Source organism: Schistocerca nitens, chromosome 1, assembly GCF_023898315.1.
Source record: "Schistocerca nitens isolate TAMUIC-IGC-003100 chromosome 1, iqSchNite1.1, whole genome shotgun sequence".
NCBI classification, from domain to species: domain Eukaryota; kingdom Metazoa; phylum Arthropoda; class Insecta; order Orthoptera; family Acrididae; genus Schistocerca; species Schistocerca nitens.
The window spans coordinates 260,353,527-260,377,106 of record NC_064614.1 but is presented as its reverse complement, the minus strand read 5'-3'; the positions used below and the strand labels follow the sequence as shown (position 1 = coordinate 260,377,106).

Below are 23,580 nucleotides of genomic sequence, written 5' to 3'. Positions count from 1 at the left end.
GTTCTTTCAGTTTATCCAGGTCCCATCTCCTTAAATTCCCACCTTTTTGCAGTTTCTTCAGTTTTAATCTACAGGTCATAACCAATAGATTGTGGTCAGAGTCCACATCTGCCCCTGGAAATGTCTTACAATTTAAAACCTGGTTCCTAAATCTCTGTCTTACCATTATATAATCAATCTGATACCTTTTAGTATCTCCAGGGTTCTTCCATGTGTACAACCTTCTATCATGATTCTTAAACCAAGTGTTAGCTATGATTAAATTGTGCTCTGTGCAAAATTCTACCAGGCGGCTTCCTCTTTCATTTCTTAGCCCCAATCCATATTCACCTACTACGTTTCCTTCTCTCCCTTTTCCTACACTCGAATTCCAGTCACCCATAACTATTAAATTTTCGTCTCCCTTCACAATCTGAATAATTTCTTTTATTTCATCATACATTTCTTCAATTTCTTCGTCATCTGCAGAGCTAGTTGGCATATAAACTTGTACTACTGTAGTAGGTGTGGGCTTCGTATCTATCTTGGCCACAATAATGCGTTCACTAAGCTGTTTGTAGTAGCTTACCCGCGTTCCTATTTTCCTATTCATTATTAAACCTACTCCTGCATTACCCCTATTTGACTTTGTGTTTATAACCCTGTATTCACCTGACCAGAAGTCTTGTTCCTCCTGCCACCGAACTTCACTAATTCCCACTATATCTAACTTTAACCTATCCATTTCCCTTTTCAAATTTTCTAACCTACCTGCCCGATTAAGGGACCTGACATTCCACACTCCGATCCGTAGAACGCCAGTTTTCTTTCTCCTGATAACGACATCCTCTCGAGTAGTCCCCGCCCGGAGATCCGAATGGGGGACTATTTTACCTCCGGAATATTTTACCCAAGAGGACGCCATCATCATTTAATCATACAGTAAAGCTGCATGCCCTCGGGAAAAATTACGGCCGTAGTTTCCCCTTGCTTTCAGCCGTTCGCAGTACCAGCACAGCAAGGCCGTTTTGGTTATTGTTACAAGGCCAGATCAGTCAATCATCCAGACTGTTGCCCTTGCAACTACTGAAAAGGCTGCTGCCCCTCTTCAGGAACCACACGTTTGTCTGGCCTCTCAACAGATACCCCTCCGTTGTGGTTGTACCTACGGTACGGCTATCTGTATCGATGAGGCACGCAAGCCTCCCCACCAACGGCAAGGTCCATGGTTCATGGGGGGGGATGATCTCAATTAATGCACTTTAAAGGAGATTGCCAGAAAGGCTGTAGTGGGATTTATTACACAGAACTGACTACTGTCTTGAACAATTTTTACAATATGTTGACAGGCTGGATAGGGCAGTAGAAAGAAGTATGTATCATAATAATCAGAATGATAGAAATCACAATGGGAATAATTACAGAAACAGAGATAATGGTAACTTCTATCAGAATCAAAGTGTTAATAGAGAGAAAAATTTTGAACATCAGCAGGACAGGAATTATGGGAACAACCATGGTCATTTTAATAGCAGAAACAATCATAGGAGAAACTGCTCAGGAAATGGCACTTCACCTCAATGAAGGTCTACAGTTTTGGGGTGAAGAAACACAACAAGCACAGGACCCCCAAGTTACACTCGCAATTCAACAATAATAACAGTGTTAATGACATGGCACATGTATCTGAAATTGAACAGAAGGAATATCAAATTTCTCATTTATATTTTGATCAAAAGTTTTGGGATACTATCTTTCATTATAGTGATGTATGTGCTAATCACAAACCATAATGTGAGAGTAGTGAGAATTTTGATGAAGTATGTACTAATGATTTCTTCTCTTCATCAGAAAACAGTGTTGTTGATGTATGTAAATCAAGTGATGACTGTATTAGATCTAAACTAGGTGGTATTTTTTATGTAGATATGAATAAGAGCTATGAAATAACTGAGTTTGGCAAGCCTGAGACTGGTGACTTATTGCAAGTGAATGTAGGTGAGGTGACTTTGATGGAGATGAGACTTATATTGTTAGTGATGTTGCTGTTGCTGTTGAAGTAACTTTGGAGGAATATGATGATGATGAGTACCAGGTATTTGTGGAGTTTAAGAATAATGAAGTTTCAGAGTTATTATGAATGAGGTTGACAAGAAAGGTAAGGTAAGTGATGTATGTGATATTGTAAGTGAGAGTTGTGGAATACTAGTTCAGTCAAAACAGTTTTTCACTAATGTCATGCAGAGTAATGATCTAAACAGTAGAGATGAGTTATCTGCGACCCTAGAGAATAAAGGTGAAAACTTTTTGAAGTTTGTTTGGGACCAGATTGATGATAACATAGATAAATGTGCATTCTGGAATAAGTTAGCTGTGGTTAGTCAAACTTGGTATCTATATTGGTGGAATGAAGTGAATGAAGATCTAAGCAGGAAGTGTAATTTTGATAGTAATATATTTAGTTTTCCTTCTGTATCAGGTGATGTTAGCTGTGCCATGGAATCCGTTCATTGTGTTCAGTCTTTACCTGACAACCTAAGTAACCAAAGTAATGTTATGATACCAGTGAAGTTGATAAAGTCCTGTAAAGACAGTATGGATGTAGCATTTGACAAAGCTGAAAGTGATCTTTTATATGAAGTGTCTGATAACAGAGAAGATGATTCAGATTTTGGGTGTCCTTAGATTAAGATTAAGATCGATCAATGGGAAGGAAACTGTTTGATTGATACAGGAAGCCCTATTTGTGGCCTATCTGAACAATTTAGAGACAAGGTATAGTAAGAATTTTGTAGAAATGCCCACTGTATGTGTAAAGATAAGAGGAACTACTGGTAAGCACAGCAAGTATGTAAAATGTCAAGTACTGTTAACTTGTAATGTAGAAGATAAGACCTTTGAACATGGATGCATAATGATCCCTAATCTGGAAGAAAATATACACTATGTTTTCAGATTCATGCGATTATATAATTCTGTTTTGTTTGTCAGGAATGTGGTAGGTAAGATGAAAGTTCTGTCTTATCTATTGACTGAGTTTAAATTTATGACACACTACATTTGCAGATTCATACGACTATATAATTGTGTTTTGCAATAGATTTATGCTTTAGAATTTGATACATATATGCCATGATACTAAATGAGTAGATCCTTTTACAATTTTGAAATGGGACTATGCCATTAAATATCTAATAATGGATTCTCATATCCTGTAATGTAAATATTCAGAATGGTATCTTAATATATCTGTGTTTTTCACCTTACTAGTTCATTTTTTCATTGCATTTAGCTGTGTTTATTAAAGTTTCATACACTATGTGATCAAAAGTATCCAAACACCTGGCTGAAAATGACTTACAAGTTCATGGTGCCCTCCATCAATAATAATGGAATTCAGTATGGTGTTGGCCGGTCCTTAGCCTTGATGACAGCTTCCACTCTCACAGACATAGATTCAATCAGGTGCTGGAAGGTTTCTTGGGGAATGGCAGCCCATTCTTCATGGAGTGCTGCACTGAGGAGAGGTAATGATGTTGGTCTGTGAGGCTGGCACGAAGTTGGCATTCCAAAACATCCCAAAGGTGTTCTATAGGATTTAGGTCAGGACTCTGTGCAGGCCAGTCCATTACAGGGAAGTTACTGTTGTGTAACCACTTCACCATAGGCCATGCATTATGAACAGGTGCTTGATCAGTGTTGAAAGATGCAATCACCATCCCCAAATTTCACTTCAACATTTGGAAGCAAGAAGGTGCTTAAAACACCAGTGTAGGCCTGTGCTGAGATAGTGCCATGCAAAACAACAAGGTGTGCAAGCCCCCTCCATGAAAAACATGACCACACCATAATACCACCGCCTCCAAATTTTACTAGTGGCACTACACATGCTGGCAGATGATGTTCAACGGGCATTCGCCATACCCACACCCTGTCATTGGATCGCCACATTGTGTACCATGATTCATCACTCCAGGTGTCGTTTGGCACTTACCAGTGTGATGTGTGGCTTATGAGCAGTTGCTCAACCATGAAATACAAGTTTATCACCTCATGCCTAACTGTCATAGTACTTGCAGTGGATCCTTATGCAGTTTGGAATTCCTGTATGATTGTCTGGAAAGGTGTTTGCCTATTACATATTATGACCCTCTTCAACTGTCGACGGTCTCTGTCAGTCAACACATGAGGTCAGCCTGTACACTTTTGTGCTGTACGTGTCTCTTCACATTCCCACTTCACTATCAGATCAGAAACAGTGGACCTACAGATGTTTAGGAGTGTGGAAATCTTGCGTACAGACATATGACACAAGTGACACCCAATCACCTGACCATGTTCGAACTGAGTTCCACAGAACACCCCATTCTGCTCTCTCACGATGTCTAATGACTACTGAGGTCACTGATATGGAGTACCTGGCAGAAAAATGCACCTAATATGAAAAATTGTATGTTTTTTTGGGTGTCTGGATACTTTTGATCACATAGTGTATGTGAACATTTTTTAATTCTGTCTGATGTAAATCCTATATATTTGCTTTTTGAATATAAATAGGCAGAGCATATGCTGTGTGATGTGAGGAAGGCATTGAACAGCGTATTTAGTAAACAAATCAACGTTTCAGATTTGATATAAATGCTAGACAGGAAGTTACCTATCCGTTGGACCGTGTGATGAGAAATCTAGGGAGGAAAGTGAAAGATTTCGGTGGATCCACTCCCACACTGTTGTATGGCTGTACCCTGTTGGTCCGGTCGACTTACAAGAGATCATAAGTGCTGGGTAATGTTCTCAAGGATCTGTCAACTACATGAGTGTTGTGACTGAGATCTGTAAATTGTTAGCCAAGAAAACTTCCTATATGAAGAATTTATGGAACTGTTTGTTTAGAAAAACTGTTACTGGCATGGGCAGCATTAATCCACATATATGTATGTTTTTTCAAGTAGGGGGATAGACTTCCCAATGCATTATGTAACTTTAAATCAGTAAGTATTTTTTTATCAATTGTAAATTAATCTTCTAGGCCTCTATGTATGTATGTTAGTTTATATGAGCAATTAGCAAATAGTGTGGAAGACATTTACTAGTATAGACAGTATAACAAGGTGTATACATGTCTGATTTCATATGGTGATTTTGGTTCTCAAGCTTCTCGATTATATCATCATTCAAAGCTATTTACGACTGATAACCTGTATTTATCCAGAATACTGCAATATTGTACCTCATCTGGAACTTGAGTTGTGGGCAAACTCATGCTTAACTCTGTTTTGGGTAACCCTGGTCATTGCAACTGTGTGTATGTACTCAAGGAGACCATGCAACTATTGATTGAGGCTAAATACTTCCTATAATTAGTATTTACATATGATTGAACTTATTGATATGATTATGAACTTTATTCATTTTCTTATCTCGAAACATTTTTTGCTGGTGTGTACCTGGTGTGGTTTGGATTCATGGGTCAGTCCCCACACTATAAGCTTAGGTCCTAATATTTTCTCATTATTTTGTCCTTTCATGAGTCAACAAATCCTTGCACACTCTGGTTTGTGTGGATGATTAATTTTGTGTTATATTCCTACTCATGACTGAATATATTCTACTGGTCTGTACCCGTTGCTGTGAGTTTTTTGAGTCAGCTCCCTCGTCGTACACTTAGGCTCTGAATTTTTCTCTCTTCTCTTTTGAAGATTTTGAAGGTGTAAGTTTCAAATGGTTCAAATGGCTCTAGGCACTATGGGACTTAACATCTGAGGTTATCAGTCCCCTAGACATAGAACAACTTAAACCTAACTAACCTAAGGATATCACCCACATCCATGCCCAAGGCAGGATTCGAACCTGTGATCATAGCAGAAGTGCAGTTCCGGACTGAAGTGCCTAGAACTGCTCAGCCACAGTGGCCGGTGAAGGTGTAAGTTTATGGACATAAACTTGCAATGTACCTTGTCTCTGCATTTATTTCTATAATTTAATGTTGTAATGTTGTAGTTTTGACTATGTATCATTTGTCTTGTAACAGAATGTTCCACAGATCTGAAAATGTGAATGTCATGTCCTGATATATGTATAAATTATGACTCGTATAGTAGATATTTTTCTTATGTTTTCTGTAATATTTTATGTATCAGATACTTCTATACATCTGTATTCTATCTTTTGGCAGCATTTTGTATACTGTTTGGCAAACCTGATAGTAAGTCAAGAAATACTGTAAACACATTGTTTCCAAATTTTGTGAGAGTGATATTGTAGAGGGACACCCTCCTCTACCATTACTTTTCCTCAACAGAAAAAACTGATGCCATAAGTACCCTTGAATTTTGAATAGGTTAATATTATCTCAGGTGTTTTTCTAAAAAGAATTTCATATGATTTTTTACATGATGTATTATACACACATAAAAAAAGTTTTGCATCACCTCAGTTCCGAGAGTTCCAGAACCTGTACAGAAAATGGGAATAGAGATCAACACAAACAACATTTCTGCCCTTTTTATTGCTCATGAAAACCACACACTGCATGTTGTACCACCATACAGCAAGACCTGTACACACCGGTACCTCTAATACCCAGTGGACGTCCTCTTGCATTGATGCATGCCTGTTTTCATTGTGGCATACCATCCACGAGTTCATGAAGGCATTGTTGGTCCAGATTGTACCACTCCTCAATGGTGATTTGGCGTAGATCATTCAGAGCATTTGGTGGGTCAAGTCGTCCATAGACAGCCCTTTTCAATCTATCACAGGCATGTTCGATAGGGTTCATGTCTGGAGAACATGCTGGTCACTCTAGTCAAGCGATGTCATTATCCTGAAGGAAATCATTCACAAGATGTGCACAATGGGGGCACAAATTCTAGTCCATGAAGGTGAATGCCTCGCCAATATGCTGCCGATGTGTTTGCACTATTGGTCGGAGAATGGCGCCTTCCATGACCATCAGTGGCATATGTCAGCCCCATGTAATACCATCCCAAAACAGCAGGGAACATCCATCTTGCTGCACTTGCTGGACAGTGTGTGTAAGGCGTTCAGCCTGACCGGGTTACCTCCAAACAAGTCTTCGATGATTGTATGGTTGAAGGCATATGCGACACTCATGGGAGAAGAGAATGTGATGCCAATCCTCAGCAATCCCTTCAGCATGTTGTTGGACTCTTCTGTACCACAATGCATGGGTCGTGGCTGCAAAGATGGACCTTGCCATGGACATCGGGAGTGAAGCTGTGCATCATGCCACCTATTGCACACTGTTTGAGTCATAACACAACAGCCTGTGGCTGCACGAAAATCATTATTCAACAAGGTGGCATTGCTGTCAGGGTTCATCCAAGCCATAATCCGTATGTAGTGGTCATCCACTGCAGTAGTAGCCCTTGGGTGGCCTAAGCGAGGCATATCATCAACAGTTCCTGTCTCTCTGTATCTCCTCCAAGTCCGAACAACATCGCTTTGGTTCACTCCGAGACATCTGGACACTTCCCTTGTTGAAAGGCCTTCCTGGCACAAAGTAACAATGTGGTTGCGATTGAACCATTGTATTGACTGTCTAGGCATGGCTTAACTACAGACAACATGAGCTGTATACCTCCTTCCTGGTGGAATGACTGGAACTGACCAGCTGTCGGACCCCCTCTGTCCAATAGGTGCTGCTCATGCATGGTTGTTTACATCTTTGAGTGGGTTTAGTGACATCTCTGAACAGTCAAAGGGACTGTGTCTGTGATACAGTATCCACAGTCAATGCGGTGCACTTAAAATTTCTGTAATTCATTTATAAAATAATAATGTAAATTAATAGTAATTCATTTGGCAAGACAATTTGTGAACCCTTTGGAATATTGTTAGTACTGCAGAGTGAGGTAGTAGTGGGCTTGTCTCTAATATGATCAGATGTGTTTCTGTATTTTGGAATAACAATGTAATTTCGGCTTTGTTTATGTGAAATTTGAAAAGACAGTGTGATATAGAATCTACATCTACATCCATACTCCACAAGTGGCAGAAGAAATTATTGTGAAGAAAACCAAAAATCTGAACAGGCTTACTTTGAAACTTATTATGTCAATTGGAACCATGGAAACCTATTATGTCAAAAATTTCAACTTCAAAAATCAGCTTCTAGATGTGAAGAACTGGAGCCAACTACAAGAAAAGAAGATAAGTAAAATTGTTTATTGTAAATCTTACTCCTCTCAAAGCTTATTAAAAGAGTTAACCATAAAGACAGTAACAATCATAACATGATGTGAGGGAGGGGTAGATTACAATATACACAAGCAAGCACACCTTATGCATATGATTGCCAACTTCAGCATCTCGGGCCAGAAAGCAACTATCACATGGGATGCAAGCAGCAGTCTGGAGGGGGTGGGGAAGGGGAAGAGATAGTAGTGTATTGGTGGGGAGCACTGTTAGCAAAAACCTTGAAAATTTCTTGACCGATTTACCTCAAATTTTTATGTAATATTCTAATCATTGACACAGATATATACTATATTTTTTTAAATAACAATTATAAGTTTTCTATTAAAACCAACTACAAGAAAGAAACTGCTGTACTACAATCTTAAATAAAAATTGTTTTCTTTCTTGCAGTTGGTTTCAGTAATAAACAGCAAAGCTAGGTTATTGGCTTATGGTTAGAACAGTACTAAGGAATCTGAATCATCTGAAACTAAGTAATCCTACACGTTTTCAGATTAAAACTATGTGAAATACTGTCACTGAAGCTACTAACCTCACAGATCCAGCATCTAGAGAGGCCTCTCTCACACCTTGTATACCACAGATCCCAACCAACATACCTTACTCATTTTATATGACTACAATTCCCAATCAAGGTTTTGTTTCCAACAACAACAAGGCTCAAGTCAGAGAGAGAAGAGGAGAGGAGAGGAACAGAGAGGGTAGGGGGGAGAGTGACAGAGAGGGGGGAAAGGAGGAGATGGAGGAGGAGGAGATGGACAGAGAGATGGGGGAGGAGGTGATGGACAGAGAGAAGAGATAGGAAGAGGAGATGGACAAAGAGAGAAGGAATGAGCAGATGGAAAGAGAGGGGACAGGGCAGAAAGAGATGAGGATGTATATCCAATTCAAATACATTTTTAGCAATAGCAAAGCACTGCCAGATAAGCTAGTATGCAATATGAACAAAAACCAAGAGGAGACAATTTTACTCAAAGACCAAGAATGAAGTGCTTGGATTAAAAATTATGTAAGACAGGGATGGGGTCTTTCACCCCAGCCATTCAGTCTGCACATTGAAGAAGCAATGATAGAAATAAAGCAAAGATTCAAGAGAGGGAGTCAGATTAAGAATGAAAATATATCACTGATAAGATTCACTGATGATGACATTGCTATCCTCATTGAAAGTGAAACAGAATTGTATGATCTGTTGGATGGAATGAACAGTCTAATGAGTGCACAGTATGAACTGAGAGTAAACAAAAGAAACACAAAAGCAATGAGATATAGGAGAAATGAAAATAGTGAGAAACTTAACATCCCAATTGGTGATCACAACATAAACAAAGTTAAGGATTTCTGCTACTCAGAAGCAAAATAACCCATTACAGATGAAGCAAGGAGGACACAAAAAGCAGACTACCACACGCAAAAAGGGAATTCCTGGTACAGGAGAGTAACTTGTGGTGGGCTGCATCAAAACAGTCAGAAGATAAATACTTTTGATCAGATAATTTACACTACTGGCAATTAAAATTGCTACACCAAGAAGAAATGCAGATGATAAACGGGTATTCATTGGACAAATATATTATTCTAGAACTGACATGTGATTACATTTTCACACAATTTGGGTGAATAGATCCTGAGAAATCAGTACCCAGAACAACCACCTCTGGCCGTAATAATGGCCTTGATACACCTGGGCATTGAGTCAAACAGAGCTTGGATGGCGTGTACAGCTACAGCTGCCCATGCAGCTTCAACACGATACCACAGTTCATCAAGAGTAGTGACTGGCGTATTGTGACGAGCCAGTTGCTTGGCTACCATTTACCAGACGTTTTCAATTGGTGAGAGATCTGGAGAATGTGCTGGCCAGGGCAGTAGTCGAACATTTTCTGTATACAGAAAGGTCCGTACAGGACCTGCAACATGCAGTCATGCATTATCCTGCTGAAATGTGGGGTTTCGCAAGGATCAAATGAAGGGTAGAGCCACAGGTCATAACACATCTGAAATGTAACGTCCACTGTTCAAAGTGCGTCAGTGCGAACAAGAGGTGACCAAGACATTAACCAATGGCACCCCATACCATCACGCCGGGTGATACGCCAGTATGACGACGATGAATATACGCTCCGAATGTGCGTTCACTGCGATGTCACCAAACATAGATGCGACCATCATGATGCTGTAAACAGAACCTGGATTCATCCGAAAAAATGACGTTTTGCCATTCGTGCACCCAGGTTTGTCGTAGAGTTCACCATTGCAGGCGCTCCTGTCTGTGATGCAGTGTCAAGGGTAACCAAAGCCATGGTCTCCGTACTGAAAGTCCATGATGCTGCAAACATCGTCAAACTGTTCGTGCAGATGGTTGTTGTCTTGTAAACATCCCCATCTGTTGACTCAGGGATCGAGATGTGGCTGCACGATCCATTACAGCCCTGCGGATAAGATGCCTGTCATCTCGACTGCTAGTAATACGAGGCCGTTGGGATCCAGGACGGCGTTCCGTATTACCCTCCTGAACCCACCGATTCCATATTCTGCTAACAGTCATTGGATCTCGATCAATGAGAGCAGCAATGTCACGATACGATAAACCGCAACCACAATAGGCTACAATCCGACCTTTATCAAAGTCGGAAACGTGATGGTACGCATTTCTCCTCCTTACACGAGGCATCACAACAGCATTTCACCAGGTAATGCTGGTCAACTGCTGTTTGTGAATGAGAAATCAGTTGGAAACTTTCCTCATGTCAGCACGTTGTAGGTGTTGCCACCAGCGCCAACCTTGCGTAAATGCTCTGAAAAGCTAAGCATTTGCATATCACAGCATCTTTTTCCTGTCGGTTAAATTTCATGTCTGTAGCACTTCATCTTTGTGGTGTAGCAATTTTAATGGCCAGTAGTGTATATAACCTTCTTTCATGATTCTTAAATTTAGTGTTCTTAAATCAAGTGTCATCCTCTGAGGATGATTCTACCAGAAAGCTTCCTCTTTCATTCCTTTCCCCTTACTCATATTCTCTTACTAGTTTTTCTTCTATTAGTTTTTCTATGATTGAATTCCAGTCCCCTATCATAATTAAATTTTCATCTCCTTCAGCAGTCTAAATAATTTCTTACATGTCATCACACATGCCTTCAATCTCTTCATCACTTGCAGGGCTAGTAGAGTTATGTCTTGCACTAGAGTAGTGGGTGTAGGATTTGTGTCTATGTTGACTATGATAATGTGTTCCATGTGTTTTTCTTAGCAGTTTACTCACATTCCTACTTCCTTATTCATTACTGGTCCTATTTCTGTATTACCAGTATTTGTTGTGTGTTGATACCCCTGCACTCACCTCACCAGAAGTCTTGCTTTTTTCCTCCAACCACATTCCAGTAATTCTTGTCATATTTTTCAACATATCCCATTATCTTTTTATAGTTTCTTTAACCTGTCAACCCACTTAAAGTAATTAACATTTCATACTCTGACCCCTAGAACACTAGACTTGTTTTTCCTGATGACAACATCCGCGTGAACATTCCCAACCCAGAAATCTAAAAGGGGGACTATTTTACCCCTGGAATATTATGCCCCAGAGGATTATATCATCATTAGATCTTGTTGTAGAGCTGCATATCTTCAAGAAACATAATGGCTCTAGTCAGCCATTTACAGTACTAACATAGCAAGGCCATGATGCTAATGTTACTATGCCAAATCAGTCAATATGCCAGATCAGTCAATCATCCAAATTGTTGTCCCGCACCAATTGAGAAGGCTGCTATCCCTCTTCAAGAAACTTATGATAGTCTGGCCTCTCCAAAGGTACCCCTCTGATGTGGTTGAACCTACAGTATGACTCTCTGTGTTGTTGAGGTAGGCAAGCCACTCCACAGTGGCCAGGTGCTTGATTCATGTGGAAGCTCATGTAATTCTTTTTCATATGTAGCGTGCAGCTGTAAGCTGTCGTCAGCACACCTATGCTCCTACATGGCGCTGGCTGGACAAACAGTGCCCTTGTTGTGGTGGGGATAGTGTCAAGTGGGATGGGTAGAGCGGGAGAGAGGCAGGAGGTGGGAGGCAGGGAGAGGAAGTGGGGGTGGGTGGCTGGCAGTTCAGAGGAAGGCAACTGTTTTGCCAGCTAGGAATGCAGGATGGAGGATTAACCACCAACAATAGCTGCATTTTGACAACTGCAATCCTTTCCACACCAAAATATCCCTCCCATATGGTCTAGCCATCCATGGACCGTGTATCTGCAGTGATTAGAACTCACTTGCCCAGTACACTGAAGGTCTCACTAATGCCTTCACAGACAGGCATTAACCCCCATCCTTTCCCTCCCCCCCCCCCTACCCCCACCCAAACCAAGCCCACAAAAAGATTCCCTGTACCAAATCCTCACACAACACCAAACCTTCCACCACCCCCAAGTATCAGTTACAAAGGAGTGCCATCCTCATCACCCTGGACTGGAAAATTGAACCATATCCTTCACCAGAATATCTCTCATCATGTCCTGAAATGAGGGACATCTTACCCAAGATCCTTCCCATCCCTCCTAAAGTGTTGTCTGTCACCCACTCAACCTGCACAAGAGTCTAGTACATATCTATGCCATTCCAACTCCCAACCCCTTACCAATGTGCAAGACCTGCCCAATCCACCCACACAGCATTTCCTTCTCCAGTCCTGTTACAGGCTTATCCTATCCTGTTAGAGGCCGAGTCACCTTGAAAGCATCCCTGTTATATACAAACTCTGCTGCAAACACTGTACAGCTTTTATGTCAGTATGACTACCACAAACAGATGTCCACCAAGGTGAATGGCCACTGCCAAACTGTTCCCAAGAAAGAAGTTTACCACAGACTGGCACAACATGCATCTGAACACAACATGCTCAATTCCAACTGCTGCTTCACAACTGGGACCACCTTGATCCTTCCCTCCACCACCAGTTCCTCTGAACTACACAAATGGGAGCTATCCTTGCAACTCATCCTTCACTCCTGCAATAGTCCTGGGTTCAATCTCCGGTAACCCATTGTCCCCACACTCTCCACCCACAGTTTCCACTTCCTCTTTATTGTCACCAACCCCCCCCCCCACCCCCCTCCGATTCAGCTCCCTTCAGCATCAGTGGGCACCAGTCTCCTCAATGGCTCTGACAACTGTGCATCAAATGCTTAGCTCGTGAACCTGCCAACCCTCCCTCCCACTTTCCTAGCGTGAGCAAATAGGCTGTCTCCCTCCAAACCAGTACCTACTCACTCCCACTTCCTCTCCCTACCACCCACCTCTCTCTCACTCCACCCGCCCTAAATAACACAACCCTCACCACAACCAGTCCACCACTGAACACCGAAATGCAGCACTGGCACTGTTCATTCCACTGGCACCATGTAAGGTCATGTGTGTTTGTTTGTGTGAACACTTCTGCTTTTCAATAAATGGTCTATTTTATTCCCAAAGAATTTGACTTTTATTGCAAGACTGCCAACAGTCACTTCTCAATTATTTATTTCTCCCAATGCAATTTTCACATTTAGGTGTAAATTATTTTGATACTAATACATGATGTTTATAACTGGCACTCTACATGGTGCTTGTTATTTTAATCACACATATGAAATACAGCAAATCATTCTAAGTCACTGAAGACAGCACTATACGATTTTAACTATATCAATAATACTGTGTAGATAGCACATGCCACATATCATTTCTTCCTTTTTATTTGACAAAAGAGTAGTCTGTCTTTTTATTTCTTTTCTTGCCTTGTTCTTCTCCTTCTTTTTTATCAGCTTCCCCCATACCCCCTTGAATATCTCACTGGCCCAGTAAAAGATGCATACATTTCAGAATGGTGTCTTATTCCAATGTGCCAGATAGAATCATTAGAATGAACTGTGTGAAGTGGCACAGTAATAAAAAAATGGATTCATAATCAGGAGGAGCATTCAGACTTAGAGTTTCCATGGTTTTACTAAATGACAGAATACTTCCTTTGAAAAGGACACAACTAATTTCCTTTCCTCCTCTAACACTAGTTTGTGCTCTATCTCTAATGACCTCATAGTCAACAAAATGTTAAACCCTAATCTTCCTTCCTTCTTCCATTAGGATCAACATGAAGTGCTTGTTGGTGTTATGCGAGAGGAACAGCATAAGTGTGCCAGACTTCCCCATGTGCATTATCACCTTGTACAAGTGAGATAGTGGAATGGATAAGACTCTTTCTGGAGAATATGGCCTCACATCTCCAGCCAGCCACCTGAATTATATGGTTTCACTTAAGGTAAATGCTAGGATGGTACATCTGAAGAAGACAAAGCCAATTTCTTTCCCCAGTCTTTTTCCATCCTGTGCATGCACTTTATTCCTAATGAGCTTGTTGCCAACAGAACATTAAACCATAATCTTCCTTTCTTATGATCAAACAGTCCATAGGTGTACTTTCAGTTCATCGTTTCCAGCAGGAACAATATCAGTGATCAGGCACATTGCCAACATCATGTGCACTTACAAATTGACCTCCTGGGGGCTTCTTTGTGTGTGGTCAACTCAAGGATGTGCATCTGGGGCTTAAGAGGTGATTCCAGGGGCTATAGCCTTGCTGGGGAAACATGAAAATGTAGACACTTCGCTGCCCTGGCTTCCAGCTCATTACCTTTGCTAAGTGTCTTCTTAATTAAACCCAGCACTGGTTCCCAAGCCTTGATGAGATTATACCTGCAGTCCCAGTTGATAAACCTGTCCCTAATGCATATCTTGATGACCTCTCTAATGTCACAGTCCTGGTATTTTGACATTTGTGTTAAAATTCTCATGTGTTTGCATTCCATTGTGTGAGCCTTGGACGAACATTGCATCACAACTGCTGACTTTTAAGGATACCTCAGCTGAGTGTGCCAATGGTGTTCTCAGCAACAGTCTTCAATTATGTGCACAGTTTGTCCAATACATGTCTTGCCACAGTGGTATGGAATGTGGTATACTCTGGCCTTCCATAAACCGATGTCATCTTTGACACTCTCCAGTGATGCCCATGTTGTATTGGGTGGGTAGTGCAATGAGTAAGAACTGTTTTCTGCCCACCTAATAAAATATATCATCACTGGGGAATGTGAAAGGTGACTTTGATTTATGAAGTATACCAGATTCTGTACCAATGTGCCAAGACATATATATTGGACAAACAGTGTGCACCATCGAAGATCACTGCCGAGAACACCAAAAGTGTACTCAAATGATGTATCCTAACAACTTATTGGTCACAGAGCATTGTTTGTCTGAGTCTACACGAACACAAACACACCAAAATTTTATCAAGAATATCAAAATATGGGACAGTATCACTAAGAGGCTGTTGAGATACACCAGGGACAGGCTTATCAATCAGGACTGCAGCTACAGTCTTAGTAGAGCCACAGCCACAGATGCTATCACCTCTTTAGCCTCTGATGCATGCACCTGGCACAGACTCCATACAGAGTGGCCCCCAGGGCAGGAGATATAAGTCAACCACACACCCCTGAAAGGTCAGTTTGACAGTGCACATGATGATGGTGGCATGTCTGATTGTTGGAATACTTTGTACCAGCAGTACAACTATCAACTGTTTGATCAACTGATACACTGGGAGAAACTGAAGAATCACTTCCTGCTGTAATGTAGAGCAACAGAAGGAATGAATGGCACAGAGTTGAATTTAGTAAAGATTTCCTAGATAATGTGTCTGTTGGTATGTGACTCCATAATTGTGGTTATGCTGGGTGGTCAGAAACAGTCTGGAAAGCTCATAAGGATGTAGCAAGGCAGACTGGCTGGGAAATAATTGTTAAGAAAAAAATTCAATATGTTGTGCCATTTCCAAGTTAATTAGTGCTGAAGTTCAAGTGGCCCATCACAGACAGTGTAACCAAATGTGTTCTCCATTTGGTTCCCTAAAACTGAATGAGAGAGCAATTCATAAATTGGAGATGGAACGGCAATAAGGATCAGACCTGAGCCAAAGGCTGAGCAGTCTTGTGCGCTATCATCTAGGCTGTGAGAACAACTGTCACCAATTGTACCTAGCAAGCCACTTGAACTTGCATGCCCAATGGCCTGCTTGGCTAACTTTAATGCTTATTAACTTGGAAACAGCACTGTGTATCAACTTTTTTTTAACAATTATTTCTCAGCTCAACCTACCATGCAAAACCCTTACAAGCTTTTAAGACTGTTTCTGACAACCACATACATAGTGAATCAAACTTATTCATGTGAGATCATTGCTTCTAGATGTTCATTTTTCATTCTTCATGAGCAAATAAGTAAAAGTGTGCCCAACAAATAAAATCATTATTGTGGCACACTATTATGCTTACAAGTATGGGAATGATCATGTGTCTACCACCCATAAATTCTTATTACTGCTCTTTATGTTGCCCACAGAACAACGCATATATAGTATGGTCACATATGAACACTTGACAGCAGATGCAAAATTGTAAAGATTGCTGAAATGTAGAAAACCCTACCTTTAGTCCAGCACTGAAGCCAATTTGACAAGCAATCTGGAGAGGGGACGAGAGATTCTCTCTGCTACCATCTGGGTCAGCTCCAGCTTCTAACAGCAGTCTGCACACTTCTGTATGACTATTGTACACTGCTACAAATAGGGGTGTTTGTGCCTTAATGTCAACAACATCTACTTCTGCTCCTCGCCTCAGGAGTTCTTGAACACATACAGCACTTCCCACTATAACAATAAAACTATTGATAACTTACATGAAAATAAGATATTTATTTTAATGAAGCAATAAAATTGTTTTAAATGTTCAATTTCTTGAGAGAGATATTTCAAAAGTCTACAGACACGGTAAGGTTTAATCAAGTTTGATTCCATAAGGATTCAATGTGCACAGGGACTGTAGATTAATCAAGAAAGGATAGTATCACAGCAGTCTAGTCACAATCCCACTGCTTTTTTAATTATTCTTGCATATCCAGAGTTCAGCTATAAATAGCCATATTTGGTACATTTGAGTGAATTACTATCCAATGAACTCGCAGCAGTACATGTCTCCAGGCAGAAGTAAACTCTTTCCTTCCACCTATGGTGACATATACTGTTATGATTTCATTGAATGGTAACACACTCAAGTGCACTGAAGATGGCTGTTTGTAGCTGAAATCTGCATATGCAAGAATATTAAAGAAAAACAAAACGATTGTGACTGATTGCTGTATTCTTATCCTTCCTTAGAATAAGATTTGCTCAATCCCTTGTAAATAAGCAGAATGGCAGTCATTGTGGCTAGAGGCAGTGAATTAACATTGCTCAATGCAGACAATAAAATGCTGACAATAATAGATTTTGTTCCCACCCAACAATAAAAAAGGCCTAATAGTCATAAGTTAGTTAAACTTTGATGCAAAATACAAACCATAGGTTCTTTTTTTGTAAGATGCCAATACATTTAAACACATAAAAATTGTTCAATTGTGGTTATGAAACAAATGAAATAACTTTATCTGACAGTGAAAAACAGATAAAAGTATTCTTGTCAATAATAATCATCTTTATATGAAGAGAGTGTCAGAAGATTCCTGAATAAATCACACTCCAATTACAAACTAACTCAGGTTCATAAACATCTCTACCAGAATACATAAATAAACTCATAGTTATTTCCAGACATCCAGGAAGGCAGTCATCAACAGGTAGAAATATCTCAAAGGAGTGCCTTGGAAAAGTGTTGTAAGACTACTACTAATCTCGTTGTATATTAACCAGTTATACCCCAGTCATTTCACAGACATGATAATTATCTATGAGGCAGTGTGAAGTAACATACATTCTGGAAGAATGTCACAAAAATATTGGTAATCTGTACTCGTAAGCATTTGAAGAAAGAGATTGTCACTAAAAATCTGTTTGATAAAGCCAAAAACTAGTTTACAGTGAAGAATTTTGGCTTTTACAGGGTGTTCCAGCTAGGAAGACAAGGAAATACACAGTCTTAACATAAAAAAGTTCATTGTGTCACAGAGTGACAACAAGAACATGAACATACAGAGAATAGTTACATGGCTGAGGTACAATGAACAGCGGGTCCAGAGTCCCATGCGTGTCATTATAAAGAGAAAATTTCCAGCAGGTGCCACTGGTGTCATGCTGCACATGCATGCCATAACCAGGTGACTGCTGTCAGCAATCAAGCTGCCTCTGGTGTCCACCTCAGTCGTTGTGCAGCTCATTGTTTGAGTGTTGACATGTACTATGCTTGTCATAGTAACTTGACGTTTGGCTGTGGCAGTTGTAGTAACTGGTGGGCTACTATACTCCTCCTCCCTTGTGGGGGGAGGGGAGGAAGGAAGGACCAGGCACTGTTGTCCATGATACTGTGACTGCTGAGATGTCCATAGTGTGCACGGTGGTGTCTATAGCAGCAGCCAGGCTGCAATAAGTTTCCAATCTACTAGGACCGCTGTGTACAGATGAAAGTGAGTGTGGCAGGTGCACCCCTGCCATCTGGGGCACCCAGTATACAGGACCAATGATGGAAGGGATGTCATCTTGATGTCAGGGTCCACAATGAAGGAAGCCAGCTCAGGCAGCAATGACTGAGGTTTGGTGAGGAGAAGCACTGGAGATTCTGCACTGGTATCGCTCCCTGGTGCCAGTGGCACAGGTGCAGTGCCAAGGAAGGAGATGGCACTGGCTGCAGGAAGCCGAACTGCTGTCCTACCAACTGGGCAGATGGGCATGAACAGGACTGCCTAGCCTCTAGAGCAGCCAGGGATGGTAAAGCATGAGGAACAGATGGCAGTGGTGGCAGAGGCAGCAGTGGCAGGCTCCTGGCCCAAAAAGAGGCCCAGCGCCCTTCCTGAGGTGCAACTGCTTCTGGTGACGTGCCATTAGCCGATTTTTGGTGCGAACGGCAGCTGCAATGACTGGAATCCATCCAAAACCCCTGACCCAGACAGGCATGCCAGATATGAACTGTGATGAAACCCATGCCGCTGGAGGAGTCTGCTCTGTACCGAGATGGTACCAAGATGTTGAGCAGTGTCCATGGCTGATGGCTGTGTTGGGGCTTGGCAGGACTTTTGGCCCCAATTGGTGTCGTTTTGTATGAGCTAAGGAAAAATATAAGAGCCTCCTTGGTGGGAATGTCTTCCACATATTTGTGCATGCGTGTTTTAAACATTTGGACAAGGTGTTCCACATCTCCATTTGACTGTGGGTGGAAAGGAGGCACTGTGACATGGAAAATGACATTGTGGACGCAAAAGTCCTTAAAATATTGTGCTATGAACTGAGCATTATTGTCAGCAACCAAGATGCAAGGCAAGCCTTGAATGAAACACATCTTGGACAGTGACTTGACAGTCACATCTGCTGTAGCGAACGGCGTAAGGAAAATGAGAAAAAGCATCAATTGCCAACAACCACAAACGTCTAAAAAGTACCAGCAAAATTGATATGGATTCTTTCCCAAGGCTGTGTAGAAAGCAGCCATGGCATAAAATCTGTGCTTAGACAAAGCACATGGCAGTGCACCATCAGTTTAGTGCGAGTGATCCCACAGTGGCCCTGATGCAATAAATAGAAGACCTCCCATTGCAGAGCTGTAGGAACCCCAACATGGGAAGTAAACTCTTCTGTTGACAGGAGAATAACGCTATCCTAAAGGGAGAGATAATGCCACAATGCATAATAGTTCTGAAGTGTGTCTGACACCTGGTCTGGCAGCTGGTCAGTCCACCCCTGTTGTATGTTTGCACGACTTGCCTGAGCACCGGATCAGCTGCCACAGCAGAAACAATACAGGAATTGGTGATGGGAGAAGCATCCACAATATGTCTTGTCTCTGTATCCAAGTGTAAATAAAAGCAGAGGTCAGGACCCATGTCTTTTCTGTCTAATCTACTGCAGGCATTCCTCAGCAAAGTGACACAGCATCACAAGTTAAATTCCAGAGTTCCCCTATCATCCACCCCTTGTGTTGGTTGCTTTGTAAAAATACTCCTTTTGTTGGGTCACTTACCCATGAATATGTTTTTGCACAACTCAAGGACTGTCTTCAGTCCCCATCATGTCTGACAACTGGTCCTGGCCACGGATGTGTCGGAGTATGGGGTGGGGATGATCCAGGACCCATGGACAGAGCATCTGCATTTGCATGTTGTGATGTAGGATGACAATGGATCTCGTAATTGTACCAGAACAAAAACAGGGCTCAGCACTGAAGACAATGGGCAGCTCTGTCTGCTAAGGATGTCAACAAGCTAAATGGGGAAACAAAAGCCTTATGTTCTATAATTAAATGAAATTTGGCACCATACAGAAACGGATGAAATTTTCTTACAGCATAGACAATAGCAAGGGCTTTTTTTTTCATCATAGAATAATGCCGTTAAGTCAGGCTGAAAGTTTTTGGTGAAAAAGCAATTGGCAATTTGTATCCATTGGAATGACAATCGGCCTGGATCATCCCCACCCCATACTCCGACACATCCGTGGCCAGGACCAGTTGTCAGACATGATGGTGACTGAAGACAGTCCTTGAGTTGTGCAAAAACATATTCGTGGGCAAGTGACCCAATAAAAGGAGTATTTTTACAAAGCAAACAACACAAGGGATGGATGATAGGGGCACTCTGGAATTTAACTTGTGATGCTGTGTCACTTTGCTGAGGAATGTCTGCAGCAGATTAGACAGAAAAGACAAAGCTGAAATAACAGTGACATATTGGTCCATGGAGCATATGCCCTGCCAAGAAATTTCATGGCCCAAATAAACAATGGAAGGCTAGAAAAATTGAGACTTTGTGAGGTTGCACTAGAGGCCCGTGGACTGCAGAACGGTAAACAAAGAATGGAGATTATGTAGGTGATCCTCCATGGTTCCAACAGTCATAATGATATCATTAAGATAGTTAATGCACTGGGGAACAAAAGACATGACCTGTTCTAGAAAATATTGAAAGATGGCTGGCACATTAGCAACCCCAAACATTAGCTGCTGATGCTGATAGAGGCAAAATGGCATATTGACCACAAGCAACTGTTTTGATGCATCATCCAACGGAACCTATAGTATGTTTCAGCCAAGTCAGTTTTTGAAAAGAAGTGATCCCCAGCCAACTTAGTGAGCAACTCCTCCGGGTAATGTAGGGGGTAGTGATCAAGCTGTGCCTTAACCTGGTTACGCAAAGCAACTGGCAGTGGTTGCACCTGGAGAAAACGGGAACAGGCAGAGGGTTTGAGGATGATGTGTGTCATAAAATTGTTTGCACAATCTAACCTTGGTGAAAACATATCCAAAAACTCAGAACCTATAGAATCCAATTTGTGATAACACACTTTGTCTGACACCATATGGACCACATGGGCAATAGAAAAACAAAAAGTAGCAAAGATGCCCAACCCAATTAAATTTTCAGTACTTATGTCATTTACCACTAAGTACATGACAGAATTGACAACTATTGTGTAAACGGTGTAGGCAATGAATGGGTCAAGAATAGGAATCAGCTGTTTGTTATAGCTTATCAACTGACACTCCACATGGGTCACCAGTGGGGGCTTGATCTTGGTGTATGCCTATGAGTTGAGTAGAGACACAGCGGCTCATGTGTTGACTCATAGGTGCAATGGTTGATTTATCACTTGCATTTCAATTAAATGTTTCTTCTGACCTTCTGACACTGGTGAACACAACAATCAAATCACACAAATATCTACGTCAATTTATTTTTGCAATGACTCTTGCGGGGTTAGAGACTGGTATACTGCTGCTATATGATCTTTCTTCTTATATTTGTGGCATGCGGCCCACTTCCTGGGGCAGCCCCCCCCCCTCTCCCCCCCATGCTGTATGAAACATGAAGGACACGAAGAAAGTGGCATTTGCTGTTCCTGCTGTTGCCAACATGTTTGTCCATGGCAACCCAGTGAGCATGTTTGTACTGTGGCCATCTCCTCCTGCTCTAGCATGCTAGGCTCCAGGCAATGGTGTTGTACACTGTCAAAACAGTGGTGTCACTCCAAGCCTCTAGCTATCAGCCCACGGTGTGGGAAACCTCAGATAGTTGTGCAATATTCAAAACCTCTTCCAACATGCGATCATCAAACTGAAGGGCACATCGATGCATTTCCTTATCAGGGGCCAAACGAATTATTAGTCTTGGACCATGATATCCACATACCCTGAGACTTACCCATGACAAAGCGACAATAATACCAACCATCAACATTCCTGGTCATTTGGACTTGATGGCATGCTTCAGTTTTTTCATTGTGTCCACACTCCACTGTGCATAATTATAGCCCTGTGCCCCAGAAAGTCTATGAGCAGTGCATTGATCCACAGCATCACTCTGTTGCAGGATACTGCCTGCCCACATATTGCCAAGGCTGTTTCATATATGCTACAGATGTTTCACTAGGAAGCCCATACATATCCTCCGTACAGTCCCAATTTCCATATTTTTATGAAGAAAAATATTCATTGCCATTGATTTGCTTTGGATGAAGAGGTGCACACCTGGGTACAATCATGGCTCCATCGGCAACCACAAATATTTTTCAATGAAGATATTGACTGTCTGCCTCAAAGAGAGACACATGTATTAACAGTTATGGCAATTGCTTTTGAAATAATAAACAGTTTACTTTACTTTCTTCTATCTGTCTCATTTTCATTTGACTATCCCTTATACATTCATTCTCCCTGACTAATTGGGTTATGAACCACAGGAATTATCTGATGGAGCAGTCAGATACATCCACAGTGAACCCATTCCAGAAATCCAGATCTCCAGTCTTTCCATATATTCTAATGTCCAGTCCAGAACCTCTCCATATGATCTCTCTCTCTCTCTCTCTCATCAACCCCATCACTCCCTGCACTCCTAGGTTCTACATGCTTCCAAAGCACATAACGCAACCACCCAGGATGCTCAATAGCAACTGGCTACTGTGCCCCACAGAGAGTCTCCTCCCTTGTGGACCAACACCTTGGCGAAAAAACACACCAATCATTTCCTCCACCAACTCCCACAATTCCTGTTCATTTACCACCCAGTGCCCTGCTCATCACTCTTGATGCCAACTCCCTCTCATTAACATCCCAATGCCCATGGCCTTGCTACAATTGAACACTGTCTTTCCCCATGATTGACTGGCTCAAAACCTACAACCTCCTTCCTGGTCACCAAATACTCATACATCCACACTCACAATTACTTCTCCTTTGAAGGCATCATCTACAAACAAATCCACATCCAGCAATGGGCACCCACATGGCAACATACTATGCTAACCTATTCATGGGCCATCTAGCAAAATCCTTCTCAGCTGGTCAGAATTCCGAATCTCTTATCTAGTTC

At 41.5% G+C, this 23,580-nt stretch overlaps 1 protein-coding gene across 1 annotated transcript in view; it reads right to left on the bottom strand.

Moving 5' to 3' along the window:
• The window catches only part of LOC126247589 (rabenosyn-5-like), a 152,032-nt gene that overhangs the window by 34,812 nt on the left and 93,640 nt on the right, over nt 1-23,580 (bottom strand). The window contains exon 3 of the mRNA XM_049948494.1: nt 16,719-16,939. Coding sequence (XP_049804451.1) covers nt 16,719-16,939 — 221 coding nt within the window. The remainder of the gene's footprint in view (nt 1-16,718; nt 16,940-23,580) is intronic.